The sequence below is a fragment of the Pollicipes pollicipes genome, unplaced genomic scaffold (assembly GCF_011947565.3).
Source record: "Pollicipes pollicipes isolate AB1234 unplaced genomic scaffold, Ppol_2.1 Scaffold_4295;HRSCAF=5057_pilon_pilon_pilon, whole genome shotgun sequence".
Classification (NCBI taxonomy): Eukaryota; Metazoa; Arthropoda; class Thecostraca; order Pollicipedomorpha; family Pollicipedidae; genus Pollicipes; species Pollicipes pollicipes.
The window spans coordinates 11,213,530-11,230,973 of NW_023596461.1; the positions used below are offsets into that span (position 1 = coordinate 11,213,530).

Consider the following 17,444-nt stretch of genomic DNA (forward strand, 5'->3'; position numbering starts at 1 on the left):
AATCCTGTAGAACTCAAGGAATAATTCTCAAACATTCCTGTTAAACTATTTCATTTTCACTCTTAGGAGGAAACATTTTTGGTTCCAAAGAATTTTTTGTTTTTGTTCTATGCAATATGACAAGAACACTGGTCAACTACACACTAGAATACAGAAATACTGCTGTCAACATTTGTAAAATTATTTTTTGATGCATAGTGGATCAATGCAAATAATGCCTTACCAATAATTCACCATATGGTCAATAACTAAAACTATACTTAATACAAGCACAGGGTATAAATTGTCACAGATAATTTTATCCATAGTAAACAAATGAGCATGCAACTGTACATTTTATGTAATAACTGAAGGATCAAAATCAGCTGAGAACATATCAATTCATGTGTTATTCATTTGCCTGTTAATACATGGTATCTTACAAAAAACAATTAAGAGGAATACAAAATTGGTTTGTAGGTGCATGATTCCCCTTTGGTTATGCTGCACAAAAGGCACAAATATATATACATCCCACACACAAAGCAGCCTGATTATTGAAACAAACATACTGCATAATTATCAGAAGATACTAATACAAATAATTATCTAGAATGACCACATAATAAAATCTTAAGAGTTGCATTTGGCCATTTCAAAAAGTCAGCATAACAATAATAATAATAAAGAAGGAAACCAGGAAATTTCTGATAACTATGCTGTCAAAATAGTAACTAAGAATGTAATAGGTCCATTAACAGACACAAGGGCTACACATTTCTAGCATAACACACAAATGATGACATAGTGCCATTCAGGCTTTACAAGGCATTAAGCTGCTAATGCTATACAGTGACACCTGACTCACACACCAGCAAGGACATGTAGAAAAAAGAATCAGCACTTGTACTTCTGGTCACCCAGACAACCAGCTTAACCACCATTCTACCAGCACCTTTAAATGATGACAACTCAGCATGCTAAATACACCAGCATTCCATCAAGATGTTTCTTACCTTTCCATGCTGTGCTCCATGTGATGTTCTTCTAAGATACCTGTCTTAAAAAATGGTTCATAGTAGGGCATACAAAAAGGATAATGATGACATAAACATAAAGGACACTTGCAAGGGATCACAGAAAATGACTTTGTGAAGCTGGATATTCAGGAATGGTCAGAAAGGATATAATAGCTAGCAGTTATGACCCCAATGCTGGCAGTATCTCACTCTAACCCATCTGCAAAGATGACATCACATTTTACGGCATGCATTTGAAAAAAGCATGTGGTGTCAGACTAAAGTTACTCAACCCTTTTGAATTGTAAGAACTCCATACATTTACAGATGTGCTATAATTTCAAGAACTGTGCTTATTTTACAGCAACTTTCAGCTATTTTCACAAGCTTGCATATTTGTTATACAGCATTAAGATGATGTTTCAGCAGTGCATGAGGATGACATGTCACCTGGTGGATGTGGTACAGATCAGCAGAGATGGATGGATATGTACCCAGGTAGGTACATATCTCCTTATGTGGGTTGATAAGTTTCAGGGACAGAGCCGTGGACAGGACTCCAGTGATCGAACAATTGGTACAAAAAGCCCACGGGACCAGACGGAAACGTTGAAGTAGGTACAAGGAAAAGTTAAGTTTATGTTCGCGGGACAGCCATCCAAAAACGGATTGGACAGCTGTGAACCCAACAGCAGCTAAGTAACATAGGCCTGTATCAGACTTTCCACTTTCTTGCCACCGGAACAAGCTGGCTGCACAGCAAACACCAGCAAACGCGGCACCGTGCCCCCAGCAGGGACAGGACGGATTTTTATGATTGAGTACCCTGGGCACGCTCCAGCAAACGGTTTGGTTGCATATGCTGGAAAGCCGCCTGTGAGTTACGTCAAGTCTTCTTCTTGGACGGGCTTGTGTAGATATGAAAATGAGCAATGACGTCATCAATTCCGATATCGCACACCATACTGTCCACACATTTGTAGAAATCGCGCCACTGTGTGTCTCATTTGCGGCAGGATAGACCTTGCCAATGCCAAAGTATCAAGGACTAAATCTTGTGAGATATAATTTGCTGTTGTTCATATATCTAGAAACATTTTCCATATTTTTCGCGGCTGCATATTGCATCACTGCAGACTTTCTTTAACTGTGGCATTAAAAAGTGCAAACTGACAATTTCTTTCATTTTAGTATAGCATGTTTTGGTATAGAAAGAAAAGGTTACAAATATTTCATTGATTACGTATCTTTAAAAGGCAGTCGAGCTTTTCTCACTATCTGTTGAACAAATTGATATTTTAGGGGAGCTTGCGAACAAAATACTTATCGTCCGAAAAACTCATTGCTTTTCCAAAAGTGATGTTATTCCACCGAGTGGGAAACGCGTCTGCTGCGCTAGTATTGTATTTTCGGAAATTTTGTGTTTCCATGATTTTGCGGTTGTATTCTCTGGAATGCCTGGGAAAATTGGATAGTTGGGAACGATAAGAGACCAAGGGGAGTGAGGTAAGCTCTATGCGAATACTATAGACGTATATTGCACGTCCACTTGTTAGTGCATATGCTATTGCGCTACCGAAACCTGCACTGAGTTGTCTTAAGTTCGTGAACCCATACATCTACCCATGCAACATTTTTTTGCAGACATTTTAGACGTATGGACATTGGTGCTATTCTGGGTTCAAACAGCTGATATAGTAACATGCATGTTTTGACATAAGCAGCATTAAACATTGTGCTTGCTGCCCAGATTGAAAAAATACACTACGGCGTGAAGAACATGCCTATTACTGCAGCAACATGAAGGCAATAAATTCAGTGCATATTCACCATGAATACATGAACCCACAGTTTGGAGTGCTGTCACAACCAAATTCAGAGCTTAGACTGCTGATGTCTCTATTAACTGTAATAGCACATACTTTTCAGCAAACACACTCCGAAAATTTTTGTTTTCTGCAAGCTAATTTTCAAAATCCAGCACAACCTGGTCTGGCCTGAGATAGGCACTTGCTAACATGATGTTTAGCTCATCAATGTCCTGCTGGTATCCTCTGCAATGGATGAATTTCTTGGCAGACTTGCCCTCAACCTTTGTGCAACTCGTAAGTGGATTTGCCGTAATAATGGCTTTGTTCTGTTCATTAAAATTGGGTGTTCTGTGATCATTTCTTAAGGTCATGGTTATCATACATGGGATGTCACAAGTTTTAAGCATTTATCAGGATATGATGCATGTCAATATAGTAAGAGGCCACCAGATCAGGCTGTGCCAACATCCTATGGCTAATTTTGATGCTTTCCTTCATGCTTAGTTTCCATGTGCAGAAAGCTTTTTGGTAAAGGTAGGGCTTTTATATTTCTGAGCCATCACTCACATCCAGTGTGTTGCCTTCATTTCTGAGAGCTGCATGTGTTTAAGGCTTAGTGTTGGAAGATAGTCATTAACAGGAGTACATTCTCTTAACCAGAATTACAGATAGGGTTTCAGGATGATATTATGTTGTTAGCTGGAAAACCTGTAGCTTTCAAGGTTTTTTTAGTACTGGTAATCTGCCATCAGTGGCCTAGCAAGGGTCTTAGCACATTGCATGTATCTGTAACAGCAAACTGACATTGGGGATAACTGGAGTGGTAGGTATGACAATATAGTGAACAACAGTTGGACCTGTTGGAACCTCGGCCCATTGCTGTGACCTTAAAAGGAAGGCCAGCAGTATCAGTATTGTTCTCTATGGTCTTCTCTTTTATCAATATCTGCCCTTAATTTCCAGGCTAGAACTGAGCCGAAGAACTGATAAATTAATTGTCCTTATGTGGATGTAAAACTGATGCATGTTATAATGGTGCTCACTGATTCTATTCATATATAAAGAAATGGTAAACTTTACTTTTATGCATTTCTTCCCCACCACCATTGTCAACAAAATGACCTCTCACAAACCTGATCAATTTTAGAATCAATGGCCTTTAGAACCTCATCCAGTATCTAGGCTGGCAAAGGCAAGCACAGTTTGATGGGGAAGAGGATCAGTCATTTCACTGAAGCAGCTGTTAGGCTGGGGTGCTTACTTTTGTCTAAGTTGTAGAGTGCAAAGGCTTTCAAACTGTTAGTGAAAAATGTTTTTAATGTCTTTAATAATTGGGTGGGATGTTTGGTCTTCAGTAGAACTCACATGGTCTCTTTGCATGAACAATTGTTGCCATAGAACATTCAAATATGTTTCAATTTGAGCAGAGGCTAAAATTGGGATGAACATAAGGCTTATGAACAAGCTCAGATAGGATATACCTGCAGCTCTAAATAATTGCAGTAACTACCATTTTTCTTGGGTACAGTTAGGAGCACAAAATTGTTGTGTACCATTTAGCAGCAGGTGCCAGCTTTTGCAACACTTCTGATTTATTGAACCCTTAGTGCAGCAGATCAAGAGCATGCATGGCATCCATTGACCCACCTGTTTATGGTGTTTTTCATAATCATTCTCAGATCTTGGCAGGCAGAATACATGTGAATTTGACTTCAACTTTATGGTGTAAACAAGTGTACTTCATACCTGTTGTCATGTGGCCAATTTAATGTTGTCCAACCCTTAGTAACAACAGGGACACTTAAGTATGTTTGTCAGGGCCCAGAAATCATTATGTGTGGGCTTTTATTTGGTGTCAAGTGCAAGATGCATACAGCAAGATATATAGCCATGAAGAGCATGTGGTTCCAATGCAATGTGGCCAATATTCATCCATAATGGTATTTTTGAAATACTTTAATCACAGTGTTGATACACTTAGAATGAATTTTCTGATTTTGTTTGTTTGAAATGGATTGGCTTCATTATTTGCAGATGTTAGTCATAACATAGGCATTAAGCCTTGCTTTGTTTTTTTTTTGTATTTGCCTACCATCTGTGATTATGTGCCACAGATTGGCAATGATGCCTGGAGTGAACAGCCGTGATTTTCAGGCACACAGACACATAAGATATGCTGGTCTTTAGTGACAGGAAGGGTGATTCTGTAGGATTTTTGCTCTGAGAGCGATTTTGTGAGATGTATAATGTCCAAGTTTGAAGGTGCCTGCAGGCAGGATGTTTTGCCAGATATGGTATTCCTGCAATCTGATAATATGAGATGTTGCTACCACGACATAATTACACAGAAACATAAAGTTTTCTTATTTCGAGAAAGGCTCGCTCCGTGACCGGAGGCTGGTCTCGGGTATCGGCTCCGCTGCGCGAGAGACCTGCGCAGTTTGACGCAGGGGAGGGCCGATAATGGTGTTTGCATAACTGTGAGTGGATGCGTGCGGTCGGTCACGAGCGCTCGAAGACAAACCATGGATCGGTAGCTCTCTGAGCATTTTATCGATTTGCCATATCTCAGCAGCCAGAGAAGACGAAGGTCTGAAACTGATTGCCCTTACCGTGTATGGGCTGTGCTCCAAATATTGTGATCTGGCAAATAATATGCGTGAATGTTGGTCACCATGCGCTGAACCATGCACCTGTGTTGCTATCATGTCCCATTATCCCCCGATGTAGGGCACACGTGTTGTATTGGAGGCCGGTTTTGGAAAGTGTCACATTACAGCTTCCCGGTCTCTTACTGGGGCGCCTGTGGTCCGGGTGGTATTGAGGTTACCCCGCGATTTGTGTACGGAACATTTGCTTGCGCCATGCAGTCGGCTTCGCGAGTTGGTCTGTTCTTCTTGCCGAGATCTGACACCTGTCCCTGAAAACGTCCAGCAGCGGGCTGAGTCGTGGACGTTGCTCGAGGGCGTGTGACAGGCTGCACAAACCGCCTCAATTTGCCACTGCCATCGCGTGGTCCCGGTTTACCCAAGATTATTGGTCTCATATCGTCGTGGAGTCAGTTTTAGCCAGTTTGCCAGGAGCCAGTTTGGAGAGGTTTTAGCTCGGTTGTGACATTTGTGGAACAGCTTTTTCACAATAAGCATACTTTACGTTTTCCATGTTGATTGCATGGAGCATGTTAAATGCGTTTTAGCCTGTAATGTCTCATGAATGTCACGCCCGGTCCAGCAGCTTGCATGCAGGCGTCTTTAAGGATGCACACCATAAGCTTTACAAAATCGTGCTTCTTTTCGCTGGGAGCTATGAAACTGCGATCAGTGCTTGTTAAGATATGAGCCTCCGAAATCGTGACGGCTGGGGCCGGTCTGGCACGTGCCGCTCAACTTGAGCACTGTATCGCCGTCCAAGCGAGCCTCGCTCGTCACGAGCACGCCCGCGGCCGTGCGCCCGTGTACGCTCGTGCCATTGGCCGGGGGTCCCACCGGCATTCGTGGAACACGTCGTGAAGCAGGTGACGTGATAACAAGACGGCACCACTTTGGCATTCCTGAAGGGGGGGGGGGGGGGGGCAGATTTCCTCGGCTGGTCGCAAAGCAGGTGCCTCCGGTAGTACATCCGGGGCTTAGGCAAACCAGGTGTTGGTGGTACGTGCTAGGGCGCTGAGCAGGTGGCGGCGGCGGACTCCGGGGCGGTGCTGCGTCACACCACTGTCCGTGGACCGCGGCTAAATCAACTAGCCCGAGGTGGCATCGTTGTGCGTCACCTGGCAACAGAAGTAGTTAAGCGGGCACTAACCCGCCGTGGCATGCGCTATACGAAATGGCGACTTGGTGGGCGGTGGAACCCGGCGCTCAGTCCACCGAACCACTGGAAACCTCTGGCTGGTCGGTGTGGTCGTATTCGTCGGACTCTCGCGAGCGTAACAGCGGCATCAAAACTAGCCCATCTCGGTGTTGACGCGGGGGTGTCTGCATTGTCGCGCAAGGTGTTGACAGATGGTGGCCCTGCCGCTAACCTGGCGTGTGTCGCAGCGGCGCGCTGTGTGACGTCACTGGTGCTGCCATGGCCGGCGGCATCCTGTCCTCCAGCATGGACGATCTGCTGCCGAGCTCGGTGGACGAGCTGTGCCGTAACCCGCTGCTCTGCCCGCTGTGTAACCAGGTGAGAGGCGACGGCGATCCGCCACGCCGTCCGTGCCGGTGCCAGTGCCGGTCGGCCGGCCCGACGCCGCCCACCCACGGCTGTGCTCTGATTGCGAGCATGGCTTGTGCAGCTGCCGTGGTCAGCAGCATTGCAGCCATGTGTGCCTGCTGTGTTATCGACGGTCGCAGTGTGCCATGCCGATTCTAACGAGGGAACTGGAAGGTGGTAGCAGTGGGTTATGTATGGGTCGCACCGCGAACATTTTCGTGGTGAGGTAGACATTTTGTGATGGAGGCACTGCGTCATGATCCGCGTTAAGGAGCGTAGAAGTCTTGAGCGGTCGCTGTGTGTGTGTCGCTGCGCAGCTGACTGCCCCGTCCGACACCATCGACAGGTGTACGACGAACCGTGCCTGCTGGTGTGTTTTCACTCGTTCTGCGCCAAGTGTTTGCGGGTGCGTGTGGTGGACGGACGGCTGAGCTGCACCATCTGCAGGTGAGTCCCGGCCCCGGCCCCGGCCCCGGCCCCGGCCCCGGCCCCGGCCCCGGCCCCGGCCCCGGCCCCGGCCCCGGCCCCGGCCCCGGCCCCGGCCCCGGCCCCGGCCCCGGCCCCGGCCCCGGCCCCGGCCCCGGCCCCGGCCCGGCCCCGGCCCCGGCCCCGGCCCTGGCCCCGGCCCCGGCCCCGGCCCCGCCCCGGCCAGCAGCCCTTATCCCGTCGTCGGCAGCCGAACCGCACGGCGTCGACCGCCTGCTGGGTGAATCACCGCCCGCAGTCCCTTTGTCCTCACCTGAGTCAACACTCAACCCTGCGGCCGGCACCACCTGTGCTCAGTCGAATACGACGAACGACGGAAGTGACCAGCCGTGCCAGGACCCGCTGCCCGGGGCGTGGCCCGCTGCCCGGGGTATTACCCGCTGCCTGGGGTATGACCCGCTGCCTGGGGCATGACCCGCTGCCCGGGGCGTGACCCGGTGCCTAGGGTATGACCCGCTGCCTGGGATGTGACCCGCTGCCCGGGACGTGACCCGCTGCCCGGGACGTGACCCGCTGCCCGGGGCGTGACCCGCTGCCTGTGGTGCGGCGTCTGGCCTGGTCTGACCCGCACGGGCTGGCTGCGGCTGTCGATCGGCGCCCCGGCCGCCTGGTCAGCCAGTCCGCCGGTCCGAGCGCGGCCGGGCCCCGCGCGGCCGCCTGGTCAGCCAGCCCGCCGGTCCGAGCGCGGCCGGGCCCCGCGCGGCCGCCTGGTCAGCCAGCCCGCCGGTCCGAGCGCGGCCGGGCCCCGCGCGGCCGCCTGGTCAGCCAGCCCGCCGGTCCGAGCGCGGCCGGGCCCCGCGCGGCCGCCTGGTCAGCCAGCCCGCCGGCCCGAGCGCGGCCGGGCCTCGCGCGGCCGCCTTTGACGCCGCGCTGCCGGCCCGACCTGCCGCAGTAAGACGACGGTGCTGAAGGACGGCAACAGCTTGCCGCCGGCTGACGTGCTGCTCCGCTTCCTGGTCGAGTTCTCCACCGAGGCGCGCACGCCCTGCGCCAACTGCGAGACCACCGAGAATATCAGCATGTTCTTCTGCAACACCTGCGGTACGGCATCGCCACTCTTGTAATGCCAAGCTTGCTTTCGGCTTCGTCGCTGATGAGATCAAAACCGGTTTCAGCACGAACGAAAACGATTGCAGGGGCTGTGCAATAGAGCGATCATGGCACGTTCGTTGACAAACAGGATGGGTGAATTACTTTGGACGAGTATTGGGCCCGTTGGGCTAAGGCCCAAGTGATGTCGTTGAGTCCTTTTGAACTTTTTTGCATTTTTGGTTTGCGAGACAAGTTAGCGGAAATAATGTGGGCGAGACTCGCCTCAGATAGATGATAAACAGAAGATGGGGGCTGGTTACACCTGTCTTGTATCCATATGGAAGTGGCGGTCCCCAGCTGGCCCGGTGGTCATCGTGTACCGCCCAGTGGCGCGAGGAGGTGCCGAGCTGCTGCCGCCCTCCGCCGTGGCCGCCTCGCGCAGTCCACCCCGGCATGGCCGGCGGCCGGTGTGCCAGCCACGCCCGGGTACTGGTGGCGCGCGGCGCGCGGTCAGCGCACTCGTGGCCCGTGGTGGGGGCCAGCTGCGGCCGCTGCTGCAGCCACCGCTGAATGGCCGGGTGGAGCGGACCGATCTGTCGGTGATTGGTGCCGCTTATGGCGCCCCCCACCCAGACACACGCTATAGCCGGCGTCAATAGGCCGTGGCGAAGTAATTTCCCGAATGTGCAAAAAAAAGTGCCGTTGCTGAATATGTCCAACAGTGCGCAGCTTCCTACCGACTTTCTCCAGCCCTGCTCCCTCACTACCGTGCCTAGTTATTCGGCTATATATATATATATATATATATATATATATATATATATATATATATATATATATATATATATGCCCGGGTAGCGGGCGGTGCCGTGCTCGGCTGACTGTCTCTGCCGCCCACCGCTCCAGGCCAGGCGCTGTGTGAGCGCTGCAAGAACGAGACGCACCGCGCCAAGATGTTCTCCATGCACGAGGTTATGACGCTGTCGGAGCGACTGCGCAAGGCCTGCAAGCAGGTGAGCGGCCGCACCCGGCTCCGAGGCTCGGCCCCGTCGCCAGCGACGCCGCCGTCGCCCGCCAGAGAGCGCTGCCGTCCGGCACCGTAGCGCCCACGCGAATCTGTGCATGTGCAGTGGCGTTTGGACCCAGTGGTCTCGTCGTCCGGTATGCCTCTGTGAATGCATAGTGACTGGTGCTATCGGGGCCGTCTGAACGCTACAAAGGCCGTCGTGCACCTGTTCCCCTCGTGCCGAGGCTGCGGCATGATTCACGGCCACACGGCCCTGTCCGCTGATCTCAAGGTCGCAACGGTGTACCGCTGCAGCAGCTGAGGCGTGCCGGTGTCTTGTATGTCGGCCGGTCGTTGACGTCCGCGATGGTGGCGCCGTTGGCCGCAGTGTGCGGTGCACAACGAGCCCCACATCATGTTCAGCACGGACAAGAAGGAGCTGCTCTGCATCAACTGCTTCCGCGAGTACAGCGCCGAGTCCAAGCTGCACTGCGTCGACCTGGACACGGCCTACTCGGACAGCGTGCGCCGTCTGGAGCGGACCGTGGTGGTGGGTAGAGCGCGCCGCCCGGACCCGGGGACTGGGCCTGAGCCGGGGCCACCCTGTCCCCTGAGCTGAACTGCGCGCTGCGGACCGAGGTCCGGGTGAGCTGATTGCAGACAAAGTCGCAAATGGGCATAGGTCGTTTGTAGCATGAATGAGTACGTATGTTAACAAGTTGCTGTGCAGATGATGGATGGTGTCAACTCGGCTCTGCTGATCGGCTCAGCTCGCATTGATGTACCGCTCATGTTCCGTGGCCTCCCAGCTGACGTTTCAACGGCATTGATGAGCAGCGCCTTGAATAATGCTAACAAGCTGTCCGTGTCTGAAGGACGTAATCAATATTGTGGGGTGTACGGGGACAAAGTGTCAGCGAGTTGTGTCTGTCAAGAGGGCACACGTGGGCTGCAGAACGCGATGAGGTACAGCGCCATCCTGGGCCAGCCCGTGTGTTCGTGGCCTGAGTACCTGCGAGCTGCAGAACTCGGTACACGGTCCGACATCACCCGGTACGGGCGCGTGTGTGTCCGTGCCCAGAGTATCTGCAAGCTGCAGAACTCTGTATTGGGTCCGACACCACCTGCTGTGGGCGGGTGTGTGTTCGTGCCCAGAGTATCCGCGAGCTGCAGAACTTGTACAAGGTCCGAACACGGTCCGACAGCACCGGGTATGGGCGTGTGTGTGTCCGTACCCAGAGTATTCCCGAATTGTAGAACTCGGTGCGCGGGCCAACATCACCTGCTGTGGGCGGGTGTGCGTCCGTGCCCAGGGTATCCCCAAGCTACAGAGCTCGGTACACAGTCCGAACACGTTCCGGCATCACCCGGCATGGGCGCGTGTGTGTCCGTACCCAGAGTATCCGCGAGCTGCAGAACTCGGTGCGGGACGGCATCATCTTGTACCGGGCGCTGCTGGACGAGGTGCGCCACAACATGGAGGCCGAGAAGACGGCCGTCGCCACGTTCTGCCGCCAGCTGCACGAGACCGTCAGCCAGCTGCAGGAGCGGCTGCTGGCCGATGTCGAGGGGTACGCGGCGGCCGGCGCGCCGCCCTCCGCCGCCGTCTCCTCAGCATGCCCCGCCGTGCGCCGGTGGCGAGCCAGACGAATGTGCCGGCGCCGTGCTGCTCTCGTGTTAGGCCTGTGTTGGAGCTTCGTGCGTGGCGCGGTGGAACGGCACCCAGGCTCTGGCCTCCCGTTGTTACGTTTGTCTTTGGAATCTTAGCTTGGTTCGCTTTCATGTGCTAACATGTTATCTTTGGCGCGGTTCAGTGTGTTCCCGCGATTGACTGGTCTTTTGTCTGATGCCAACAGCGACCTGCATGAAGATGCCTGTGCACTGTGTAGTTGGCGTTTAGTAGGCCGAGTTAAGTGGAACGCCTGCTTTGTTTTCTTTCCGTGTTGGTCCATGCTGCCATGATCTTGTTTTCGTTTACCTGGCCAGCTTTCATCAGCATCTGAGTTATGTTCCCTGACTGAAGCACTTCAGTTGTTTTTGCGTTCATCTTGTGAGCATGTCCTCCACACTGCATTGTGACTTTTGCGCAACTGGACTTGTTGACGTGAAGTTTTTACAAACCGTTTATTTTGTTAGGCAGGTTTTGTGGAGCTCTTTGATGTTGCTCTTTGCTCTTTGAAGAGCTTCCATTTCCTTCTTTTTTGCGCTGTTACATCGTCGGCTTGTAAAACCCGGATAAAGTGAGCTTTCATTGAGATCGTGTTTAAATGCATTACCAACGCTGCTCGGATGGCCTGGCTTGTGCCGGTGGATGCGCCGCGTTGTTTGAACGCATTTGCTTCACTTCTGGCTCTACCTGCCGTGTTTTTCGTACCCAGTTGCTGTTTGTCGCCTGATTCCTTTGGCTGCTGTGTAAGCATAGACTGCGGTCAGAGAATAAGCTTCCGTCATACTGTGCATGTGTTTCATGCATTCTGCGCGGCATTGTTGTGTTATTTTCCGGGCTTTTTGCCATCGTGTTGTGATGCCTGGCTGCGACCCGCTACTCCCGAATACATCGCACCAGCGCTGCTGCGGCAACTGTAGGAGAGCTCCACATCGTCTGTCCGCCGCTTCTGCTGATCTGTTCGTCCGCTGGCTGTCGTTTGTATCATGGTTAGCCAGGGTCTGTGATAGATTTGCCGTTGCTGCCATTTGGAACGCTTTTGCGTGCGCTGACGCTCGATGGCAGTGAGGCGCGTATGGTCCGACCGAGCCCCGTTCTCCCGCGTGGGATTGCGGCGCTCTGGTGCGACGCCACCGCTGCCGCGCCGTCGGCCGGCGCCGGGCTGGTGTGCTGCCGCGGACCGGCGGCCGGCGCCGACTCCCCGTGTCCCCGGGCTGGCCGGCGCTGACCCGGCGCCGCCGTCGCCGCAGGCAGTACACGCAGAAGACGTCCACCTTCCAGCAGCAGCTGTGTGACCTGTGCGCCCTGCTGCCCGTGCTGCACGTGCACCTCAGCATGTGCACCACCTTCACGCACTCGGCGAACAAGACCGAGTTCCTGGACCTCAGCTACTCGCTGATGGCCCGGCTCTCGGACATCGCTCACATCGGCGTGCCGCTCAGGTCAGTATGCCCAGCTGAGAGCTCGGGTCACATGGATTGCCTGACAGCTTGGGTCAGATGGGTCAGCTGACAACTCGGATCAGGTGATCAGCTGACAGCTCGGATCAGGTAGTCAGCTGGCAGCTCGGGTCAGATGTTCAGCTGACGGCTCGGCTCAGGTGGTCAGGTGGTCAGCTGATAGCTGGGGTCTGGTGATAGCTTGGGTCAGCCAATGGCTCGTGGCAGCAGCAGCAGCTGAGATCTACTGGGTCTGCTGCGCCCAGCCAGCGAGGTCAGGGTGGATCTGTTTTCGAAATGAACCGGGCATAATTCGCTCTCGTCCTCAAATCAGCGGCTGTTTATTTACGTGCGCGACCAGGACATTACAAGCTGAATGCATTTGCAAGTTGAGGAAGCTCGGTGCAAATAAGACTGCATGGATGACGTCACGCTATCTGGTCGCTGGATGCTGTGAGACTGACATGGTGATCCGCCCGCCGTTGCCAACGTCCCCCTGTGGCCGCGCCGCCGGGCAGGCCGAGCCAGACGAGCCAGGTGAAGACCAACTACCGGCGCGAGGTGTACCAGGCGCTGGACCCGCTGCTGTGCCCGGCGGCGGCCGCCACGCCCGAGCCGGGCGGTCGGCTGCTGCCGGTGGCGCCGCGGCGCGCGCACACCGCCAACCGGCTGCGCCTGCTCGAGTCGAGCGGCCCGTTCGCCGACCACTGCCGCGCCATCGAGACGCGCCTCCAGGAGATCACGGCCCGCTACCGGCAGCTGCGCGAGATGTCGCCCGACCGCGCTGAGGTCGCGTGCCAGGTGAGGCGGCCGTGCCGCCGCTGCCGCCGCCGCCGGCATCAGCAGCCGGCGGGAGTGCGTTGTTCCCGCCACCTCCCCGGAGGAGAAATCCAACGACGACCGCTGCGGCTGGGCCCGCTGGAGTGGGTCGAATGATTTGCTAGAAATGTTAATGGTAAGGTGAACTTAGGCGGATCAGGATGGGGTAGAGAGGTTACTTGATGAAGTAGCACCATTGAATATTGCTTTCCAGTCTAGTGGCGAACGAAAAGAGCAAAACTGTCCCATGTCATCGCTGCAGTGATGTCATGGAGACCATGCAGACCATGTCATGCAGGCCCGTCACAAAGATTTGAATGATCCCCACTCGCATGATAAGACTCAAATGCGTAACAAATGAGGTGACAAAACCAATTTCCCGTTTTGTGCGGTAGCATCCGAACGGTGACGGTACCCCGGAAAAGTCCGGCCGTAAGCTGGCACCGATCATCGCCATGTTGGTGAACTGACAGGCGGCAAACGCTGCCACTGTCGCGGTGGCGTCCCCTGTCCGCTGGCCCCCCGCCGGCGGCTCTGGTCGCGCGCCGGCCGGGTGCGCTGTGCGGCCCGGGTCCGTGACCATGTCCGTGACCACGTCGGCGCGCCAGGTGGTGGACGGCGACATCGTGTCGCTGGCCTGCGAGGTGGAGGAGGCGCGCCTCCGGCTGCAGCACCGCTGGGACGAGGTCAACACGCGCCTGCAGATGGAGCGCGACGTGTTCTCGGCCCAGGTAAAGGCCTGACGCCGCCTGCGCCGCGGCTCCGGCTCCGGTCCCGGCCCCGGCCCCGGCCCCGGCCCCGGTCCCGGTCCCGGTCCCGGTCCCGGTCCCGGTCCCGGCCTCGACCCCGGTCCCGGCCCCGGCCTCGGCCCCGGTCCCGGTCCCGGTCCCGGTCCCGGTCCCGGTCCCGGTCCCGGCGCAGACAAGTCGAGGGCGGACAAACCACGCTCCAGCGACATGTGGCCTGCCGTGCGCGTGCCCGGGATTGGTTTCGTCCCGGTTTCAGCCACGTGTGACTGCGTCGAATCGTTTGGTTCCTTGCACAGCTGTCACTGAAAGTCAGCAGACCATGGTTATTTGTATGTGCGTGTGTGTGGTTGTGTGTGTGCGTGCGCGCATGCGCGTGCGTGATGAACGTCGTGTTATGTTGTATGTTACCCGGTCGGTGGTCGGCTGTCTGAGGGTACGCCGCTGACCGGGTGTGGCGCTCGCTCCGGCCAGGTGTGTGACCTGCAGCAGCTGCGCGCCGACCTGAACCGCTTCACAATCGCCATCAAGCAGCAGACGTGCGAGCGGCCCTCCTCCTGCGACCCGCTCACCAACTCGCACTCCAGCGGCGCCGGCAAGAAGCAGAGGTGGGGCCCGGCTCGTCGCCTGATCCGGGGTAACGGGGGGGGGGGGACCGAATAATGCAGGGGAGCAGAGGATGGCTGGGGGGGGGGGGGGGGGGGGGAGCGAGGCCCGTCTGGTAGCTGGCCAGGGACGCTCTCTTCCTGGATTGTTACGGCTTGCCATTCTGTCGTGAACTGTCAGTATGACTCATATTATAGGACTGGAATTTCATGGGTCGTGAAGCGAAGCTGTGGTAAGGGGATGACGCCGGTCGCTGACCTGTGGGTTACACATGGCGTGCCGGTGACGTGTGGAAGGCGTGTGATGATAAAGCTTTGAGCTGTCAATACCCGGCCAGTTTTGGGGATACCTGGCCGGTTTTTACCTGGTGTTCTTGTGTGAGGGCATATCCGTAAGGCGTTTCACAGTTTGATTGGGAAAATGGAAACGCAGCGGCGTAATTGTTTCCGCGTCGTAAGCGTTGAATCACAGACACTGCTGTGGAAAGGGTCGGCGGTGTCGCCAATGTCCGTCTCCAGTCAAAGTCTCGCCCGCACACGACACCCATGCTTAAGCCCGGTGCTGTGCGGCTCCGGGCGTCTCGCGCAGTGGCGTGCGGCCCCGCGCGCGCCCGCCTGTCCAGCACAGTCGCCGGCGTGACCGGGGCGCCGCGCCGGCAGGCCGGAGGTTGCCGCCGCGGGTCGACTCGCTGCCCGGCCAGCCGCCGCCGGGGCTGCGGCCGGACGAGCCGCCGCCGGCCAAGCCGGGCGCCGAGCCGCTCTGGCACATGCAAGGTGGGCGCGGCGGGTCGGCCGGCGCCGGCCGGCCGCCGGACGCGTGACCGGGCGCCGCGGCCGCCGAGCCCGGCCGGCCCGCGGCCCGGCCGATCGCCCGGCCGCGCCTCGGTAGACTCGGCGGCATGCTCGGCACGCGCCGGTAGTGGCGCCCGGCCCGGCGCCGGGCGCGCGCCCCGCGCCGCCGCGCCGGGCCCGGCTACAAACTGGATGTCGCCGTGATGGGGCGTGCCTCGTTCGGTGTCCGTTGCTTGACAATAAAGTGTTGGCTTCTCGCGGTGGAATGTTTGTGTGGCATGGCCGGACCGCCGGCACTCGACGCAGCACGCCGGCGAGTGCTCAGCGAAGATCGCTCACCGACGTGAGCAAGCTGACCGTGTAATGCATCCAACTAACTAAGACATTGCGGCATCGAGTCAACGGTATGTTCTCACTGGTCCGGGCGCTATATGTCGCATAGTGCAGCTCCTTGGTCGTCCCGCCAACCCCTAGACGTTCAGTAGACATCGAGGGTGTCCCTAAAACTGTCGAACTGAAACGGCACGGGGACCGGTGCGTGTGGTGCGAGGCTGTTATGTCGTGTGTTGTGTGTCTGGCTCGGCATGTGTGGTGGACAAGTGTCCAGACCCAGAAGCTCAGACTCCAGTCCGGACTGACAGGCCTAACAGAGCGTGGCAACTTCGGATGTCGCCGCGCCGTGCCAGGTCGATCGAGCGGCCGCGTATGACCATGGCCGGCCGCTGTCTCCTTCCGCGGCTCGGCGCAGCTGTACCGCGCGCGTCGCCGCAGCGCCGCCGGAGCCGCCGCGTCCGTACACCGTGTGCCCTCTGTCGGCAGCCGCTGCAGACGGCGTCCGCGCGGCCGGCCGCGGGGCGGCGCCGCCGGCGGCCGCGCGCCGCGAGCCGGCCGGCGGCGAGGCGCAGCGCGGCGTGATGACCCAGCTGCGCGAGGCGGTGCGCCGCGGCCGCGAGCGCAGCGAGGAGCGCTGGCGCGAGCTCTCGCCGCGCCGCCAGTGGCGCGACCGCTCCGAGGAACGCTGGCGCAGTGACGACGAAGGCCTGATGGAGCGCGAGCGACGCATGGTGCCCAAGCTGACGTGGTCGAGCCGCGGCGACGGCCCGCCGATGGCCGCCAGCACGCACGAGCAGAGCGACTGGCGGGCCAGCGCCAGCTGGCCGCGCCGCAAGGCGCCCGTGCTGACGCCCATCTCGCCGCGCGAGGTCAACACCGACTACAGCGCCGGCTCCATCACCAGCATCGACTCGCACCCGTCCGAGGGCGCGTCCCACCCGTCCGGTTTCACCAGCATCGACTCCGCCCTGGACCGCACCGTCGAGCAGGTCATCACCGGCATCGAGAAGTCGGCGCAGCGCGCGCGCGGCCGCGAGCGCGCGCCGCGCCGCGTCACCGGCGAGCAGGTCTGCAAGTTTGGCCGCTTCACGGTGGCCAAGGTGTCGCGCGACTCGAGCGGCCAGGACAAGGCGATCAAGATCTCGGGCCGCGTGAGCGAGGTGCGCGGTGGCGCGCTGTCGACCGAGCGCCGACTCTTCCGGCGCTCGCGGCCCAAGCCGCGCTCGCGCGACGACGCCTGCGACAACAGCTCGCCGACCGACGACGAGCGCCGACACGCCTACTCCGACTCCGAGTCCAAGGCGTCGCGGCGCGCGCGGCGCGGGCCGGTCATGCGCCGCCAGAAGTCGGCCGACGAGTGCGACGGCGCGGCGGCCGGCCGGGGCCGCGGCCGCGCGCTGCTGGCCGCCGACGGCGCCGTCCACCGCGCCGACAGCTTTGAGGGCCACGAGGAGACGGTCAAGACGATCGTGGCGGCCGTGCAGGAGTCGCGCACCTCGCGGCGGCGCAAGAAGTGA

The 17,444-nt window shown here is 56.7% G+C and overlaps 1 protein-coding gene across 1 annotated transcript; it reads left to right on the forward strand.

Moving 5' to 3' along the window:
- The first annotated feature begins 2,419 nt into the window (after positions 1–2,419).
- LOC119097147 (RING finger protein 207) lies at positions 2,420–17,444 on the forward strand. The gene is made up of 15 exons (XM_037220208.1): positions 2,420–2,504; positions 6,844–6,973; positions 7,350–7,450; positions 8,382–8,530; positions 9,428–9,534; positions 9,916–10,077; positions 10,926–11,098; positions 12,444–12,635; positions 13,151–13,226; positions 13,317–13,433; positions 14,060–14,182; positions 14,672–14,805; positions 16,553–16,949; positions 16,995–17,284; positions 17,363–17,444. The coding sequence occupies exons 2-15, from the start codon at positions 6,875–6,877 to the stop codon at positions 17,442–17,444; spliced, it is 2,202 nt and encodes a 733-aa protein (XP_037076103.1). The 5' UTR covers positions 2,420–2,504; positions 6,844–6,874.

What these genes read in the sequence shown, in the direction of transcription:
- LOC119097147 (XM_037220208.1), top strand. Translation starts at nt 6,875, where the DNA reads ATGGCCGGCGGCATCCTGTCCTCCAGCATGGACGATCTGCTGCCGAGC. An exon ending in TGCGCAAGGCCTGCAAGCAG is followed by an intron (nt 9,535 to 9,915) that starts GTGAGCGGCCGC and finishes CGTTGGCCGCAG; the next exon opens with TGTGCGGTGCACAACGAGCC. An exon ending in TGGACCCGCTGCTGTGCCCG is followed by an intron (nt 13,227 to 13,316) that starts GCGGCGGCCGCC and finishes CGCCTGCTCGAG; the next exon opens with TCGAGCGGCCCGTTCGCCGA.